The 6,000-nt window shown below is 47.4% G+C and overlaps 1 protein-coding gene across 4 annotated transcripts in view; it reads right to left on the reverse strand.

Moving 5' to 3' along the window:
- The window catches only part of Gsap (gamma-secretase activating protein), a 78,603-nt gene extending 75,737 nt beyond the window's left edge, over positions 1-2,866 (reverse strand). For all 4 annotated transcript variants that reach the window (XM_069996329.1, XM_069996330.1, XM_069996328.1 and 1 more), the window contains exon 1: positions 2,722-2,866. In XM_069996329.1, the coding sequence (XP_069852430.1) occupies positions 2,722-2,809 (88 nt within the window). In that variant the 5' untranslated portion in view covers positions 2,810-2,866. The remainder of the gene's footprint in view (positions 1-2,721) is intronic.
- Between the last annotated feature and the right edge of the window lie 3,134 nt (positions 2,867-6,000).

The following is a 6,000-nucleotide window of genomic DNA, read 5'->3' on the forward strand; positions in this document are numbered from 1 at the left end:
GATAGCTGGTCCCTGACTTACAATGATCCAATTTAGTATTTTGGTTTGGTTTAGTTTTGTTTCACTTTACAAAGGCATTAAAGCAAGTAGAATTGAAGCCATACCTTGAATTCTGAATACAGTAGGATGCTGTCTTGTGGTGCTGGGCAATGGTAGCAAGCTATACCTCCCAGTCAGCCACAATCCTGAGGATCAACAACTTGTATTCTACAGGGTACTGTGTTGTTAAGCTAGGATGCCTAGTAAGTTAGGCGTATTAAATGAACCTTTTTGTGTGGTATGGAAGTTTTGACTTAGGGCTCATACTTGCTAACATGAGCATGCCTCAAGCCCCTATGTATTTGTGACAGGATATTTTCAACATCTGTAAATGAAGTAGTGAATGTCTATGGTTTTAAAATCATCAACTATAAGTAACATACATTCAAATACTCTTTTATTTATTCATTTTTATATTTAAGAACAATGTTTTCTCTTTTTTTTTTTCAGGCAAGACTATTTTCCCAACACAGAACCAAGAGTAGATGCATGAGCCAAAACTAGCCTCCTAAGCCCTCTAGCCCTTATTCACTGTTATGCTCTCTTAGAATCAGCCACAGCTGACAGCCAGCTCCTGCCTGTTTTACCAGGACTATGCCAGACTTCAAGAGAATTGCTCAGCACCAGTAAGAAATCTTCGTTTGGATTTGTTAGTGTAAAAATATGAAGGCTCTGGGATGGGGCATGGCTCAAGTAATAGAGCACCTGCCTAGCAATTATAAGCCCTGAGTTCAAACCCCAGGTACCACAAAAAGAAAGAAAAAATTTAAAAAAAAGAGAGAAATTGCAGAAAAATATTAAGACTTCAAATTAGGAAACCAAGTGTTAAAACAAGGTGCCATTAAAATGCTATAGTTATAGTTGGAAAGCTGCAAAAAATAGTATTAGTTATTTATATTTGAAAAGCATAAAAAGTAATATTGTGCCACTGTGCTCTGAATGAGCATAATGCTATTAATATTGGAAAAATTAGTATTTCTAGTAAATTTACCTTCTGAGGATACCCAGGGGTACCTTTATTTTTTAGTGGAGTATCAATATACAAGTTTACAATTCTTCACAGATAAGCAAAAGATACAAACTCCAACAGGGTCACACACAGCTTTTGATCACAACACCCATCACTGAAACATGAGTGTGGCATTTCACACTTATCTGACTTCTCATTTGCAGACACCTGTCATTCTAAGTGGGCATACTCCTGGGTGGTAGAAAACAGACTTAGAGCTGCCTGCAGTATTCCAAAAAGCTAAGTCTTGGAGACCTATTTAAACATGCAGATCCTCTTCCTTGCCCCCTATGGAAAGTAAAACTTTATTCATAATGACACTAACAACAAATTCAGGCTGCTACACATAGCTAATATTGTGGAACTAACAACCCACAGGCCAAGACAAGGAACCTTGCACATAATTCTGCTAAAGCTCATGCTAGTGTGCAGATAGATACAAAGCAGCAATGAAGTTGGGTAATTTGATGCCGGTTCATTCACACATGTACGAATAGTCTACAGTGTGTAAGTGGACAGCTCTTGCACAGGGGGAAACCTTAGAAACACACACACACACACACACACACACACACACACACACACACACACACACACACACACACACACACACACACACACACACACACACACACACACACACACACACACACCCCTCTTGTTTAAAGTAGATCAGCACTGGCCTCCTGGTCACTTTTCACTCATCTCCAGAATCAAAACAGAGATGTGGGCAGCAACCTCAGCAGATGGGCTCGTATTTAAATTTCGGGGGGGTGGGGGGTGAGGGAGTCTGGGCATCCTTGTGGGGTGCTGAGCGCTCGAAGGCTTTAGACAACAGGCTGTCTTCCCTGCGCCCAGCTTGGAAAAGACCCCCGCCCACGGGACAGACCCCGCCCACTGTGCTTCCCATCTGCCACACAGACACAAAAACGGGGCCTCACAAAGGTTCAGCAAACTCCAAACCACGAGAGTTCCCCTTCTTGCTAGTAGATCGGGCCCGGGAGGCGCGCGCGCGTACGCGCACACGCTCACAAATCACAGTCGAGCTCAAACGGCGAAAAGGTTAAAATATTTATATGATGGTTTTCTTGGTGACCATAATTCCATTTTGGGGTGTGTGTGTGTGTGTGTGTGTGCGCGCGCGCGCGCGCGCGCGCGCTCTAAAGCCTTTCCAGTTGGAGGAGCCCCTGGTCCGGCAGAGCCCCCAGGGCTGGTGAAGTGTGAACAAGCCCCCTCGCTCCCGCAGCCGCCTCCCCCTCTCCCACCCCCCTTGTCCCCCACGAAGCGACGCCACTCAGGGGGGTGCCGCCAGTGTCCCTGGACTTTCTGCGAGGCTGAAGGTTTTGTTGTTGTTCCTGTTGCATTGGGGGGGGGGGCGCAGCACGGGGGTCGCTGGCGGGCTCGCTAGAAGAGATCGCGTAGCCCAACCACGACCTTTACCGGATGGCCCTTGGTGACACCGCCAAGCCGAGAAGCCGGGGCTCCAGAGGGACGCTCAACCTCTAGGCACCAACCTTCACAGCTTACCGGCGCGGGAGGAAAACGCGGAGGGCGGGGGTGCCTCCGCTGGGTCGGTGTCCCCCCCCCCCAGGCACCCCAGCCTCCGGGTATAAATGAATCTGCCTCCTCGTCCCCACCAGTCCCCTAACCGGGACACGCGCGCGCCCGGGCACCTGCGCCGCCGCCTTCCGCGCCCTGAGCCCGCAGCCAGGGGAGCACGTCTTTCCGGAGATCGAAATCTACGACCAGACGGAGAGCCATCACCAGCACGCAGCCCCGAGGCGGACATCCCCGGCCCGGTCACCACCTTCCTTCCACCCCGAGACCGCCCTCTCTCCTTCCTCCCACCCCCCCACCCGAGTCACCGCGGCCACTTTCGGTTTTACCCCGAGGCCAGGGCGCCGCCTCCTCCCGGCAGGCGGCCTTCACCCCCGAAACAGACAGAGGATCAAGGGGGGGGGGTGATCTGGGCCTTGAAGAAGGAGCTGGCTTCCTAAAGTGACTAAACGTCGGAGCGGCAGGAAGCTTGCTCTTCTGTACCCCCAAGTGCTTTCCCTGTGCGAGGAAACACACCCGCGAAGGCCGGCCGGTCACCAGGGGGGTGCCCATTCAACCTGGCTTGGGGTGGGCGTGCTTTCTGCGCGCGTGTAGGTTCTTTTTTTTTTTTTTAATTGTGAAAATACTATACAGAGGGGTTACAATTACATGGGCAAGATAATGAGTACATTTCTTATCAAGCATTGCAGCCTCCTCCTTTGTTTCCCCTTCCCATCCCTTCCCAGCCTCTCCCCCCGCCCTCCCACCCAATCCTCCCCCCACCCCCCACCCCCACCAAAGTTGTAAAGTTCGTTTTCGACGTGACAACTTGTACTTCTCATTGTTGCAACGGGTCCACCTGTATCCTTATTTAAACGACTTGTTTTTCCCCTTCACAAATTATACCAACATCAAATACAGTGAAAGCAGGGGTTGTAAGTTGCAGCTGGAGCAGGTGAAGAACACGGTTCTAGGGTCATGGAGACCGGACAGGGTTTATTCAGCGTGCCACCCACAGGAGGACTTCCAGCCCCTCCACGGGCTGGAGGAGGCCGAATGCTCTAGGATTCATCTCCCACGGATGGCTGTCATCTTGGGCACATTTCCCAACGCTTCCCTCTTATTACAAATAGGATTTATTTTATTATTTTGTTAGTCTGGCCTTTCCAATGGTCTCCTTTCAGGACTTGCACCACTGGGAAGTTGCTGTGGTCTTAGCCTTGTCAGATCCAGTCTATCCAGAACACCAAAGCTAGCTTATTGTTCTTCCTAACACTGAGCTAGCCTCTTGTTTCAGTGCCCAAGACCTTGATTAGCCACTTCCTGCCCCAGAATAAAGTGTCTGCTCTACCTAGAACTTCACCTCCCAAGGCCGTTGACCTGGTTTTCAGAAGTCCGTTCTACACTCTTTCCTCCTAGGAAAATCTCGAGATCTCCAGATCTTTCCAGTCCAGATCCATGGAGCCTTCTCCTCACTCCTGCAGCCCACAGTGACCTCACCCCTGAACTCCAAGAGTGTTTATGCTAGAACAGCTCATTGGACATAAAAATTCCATCTTGAGGCCAAACTCCAGTGGCTCAGGCCTACAATCCTAGCTACACGGGAGGCTGAGATCTGAGGATCACAATTTGAAGCCAGCCCAGGCAGGAGAGGCTGTGAGACTCTTGTCTCCAATTAACTACCAGAAAAACAGAAGTGGAGCTGTGGCTCAAAGTGGTAGAGTGCTTGCTAGCTTTGAGTAAAAAAGCTCAGAGACAGTGCCCAGGCCCTGAGTTCAAGCCCTACATTCGACAAAAAATAAGTGAATGAATAAATAAATCATTTTGTGTCTTGGGACAGCTCCTGCCCTCGCCAGGGGTTGACAGAGCACCCCAGGAGAGATCCCATACTTGAGGGAAAAACGAGCAAAGAAGAATGCCTTTTCACTTGTTTACCAAAGTCAAGGTTACCACAGCACCTGCACTGGTGTTGTCTGAGATGTTATTTTACAATGCAAACTCCCAGTCTCAAAGTCTAGACATGTGCAAGACTTCCAGATGTTTTAGCCAAAGCCTCAGATGCATTAGTCTTGCTAGGGTTTGATAACTCCTCTTAATAAAATAGAATTAATAATATAAAATCTTAATTTTCCCCCTCAAAACATGTTTCTCCAAGGAAGGTAATAGATACATTTCAGACAGAATCTCACTATTCACACACACACACAGAGGAAAAGGCTCCCACTTGAAATTTGCTTTATAATTTCAGAGCAATCTAATGCTAGTATTTGCTGTGACTAACAAGAAAGCCATGAGAAGTTACCATGACTAATATTTTCTATCACATAAAGCTTGTCACCTTGGTTATGCAGAAGTGTCCTCATTTGACTATTTTTAAAATTCACTCTTTCCATTGTGTTTATTTTTGCACTTTAACTTCTAGTTCCCTTAAGCAAGACTGATTTTATAATCATGCAGCGGTGATACAAAGATTCTCTTCAAAATAAATTTAAGTTAAAAGAAAAAGGTAAAGAAGGCAAGAAATAGTAACCAAGATAAAATGTGGCCAAAAACCACAAAGCTGCTGTTTGAGTGTCTGAACTTTAGAGATTAGCAAAGAGACTGGACAGGGTTAAGTGTGCTGGTGGTGTTTTTTTTTTTTTTTCAACTCTAGGCAGAACTGGGGAGTGTTGTTATTCTTTATGTAGATAGCTGCCTTGTAAGGCAGATTTGTAAGGGCATTATTTAGCCTGGAGCTGGTAGCTCACACCTGTAATCCTAGCTATTCAGGAAGTTGAGACCTGAGGATTACAGTTTGAAGCAATCCTGGGCAGGAAAGTCCATGAGACTGTTATCTCCAATTGCCCAGCAGAAAAACTGTAAGTGGTGCTGTGGCTTTAAGTGGTAGAGCACTAGCCTTGAACAAAAAAGCTCAGGGACAGTGCCCAGGCCTTGAGTTCAGGCCCCACAACTGATAAAAAAAATAAAAATAAAGGCCTTGGGCTGGGAAGGTGGCTCAGTGGTAGAGCGCTTGCCTTGCATGCCTGAGGCCCTGGGTTCGATTCCTCAGCACCACATAAGCAAAAAAAGGAAAAAAGCCAGAAGTGGCGCTGTGGCTCAAGTGGTAGAGCGCTAGCCTTGAGCTTAAGAGCTGAGGGACAGTCCCCAGGCCCAGAGTCCAGGCCCCACAACTGGACCCAATAAAAAAAATAAAGGCCTTATAAGGGCCATTAAACACTGACACTTGTTTTCATGTGAAGTAGAAATATTTCTGCCTCTTAGGAATTTGGGGTGGGGGTGGGGGGTGCTTTCTTTCTTTCTTTCTTTTTTTCCTGATCTGGGATTGAGATCAGGGCCTTGGGTATGCTGGCAAGCACTCTGCCTCTGAGCTACATCCTCAACCCTTGTTGTTGTTGTTGTTTTTATTTTTATTTTTT

Source organism: Dipodomys merriami, unplaced genomic scaffold, assembly GCF_024711535.1.
Source record: "Dipodomys merriami isolate MVZ:Mamm:240054 unplaced genomic scaffold, mDipMer1.0.p SCAF_5, whole genome shotgun sequence".
Lineage (NCBI taxonomy): Eukaryota > Metazoa > Chordata > Mammalia > Rodentia > Heteromyidae > Dipodomys > Dipodomys merriami.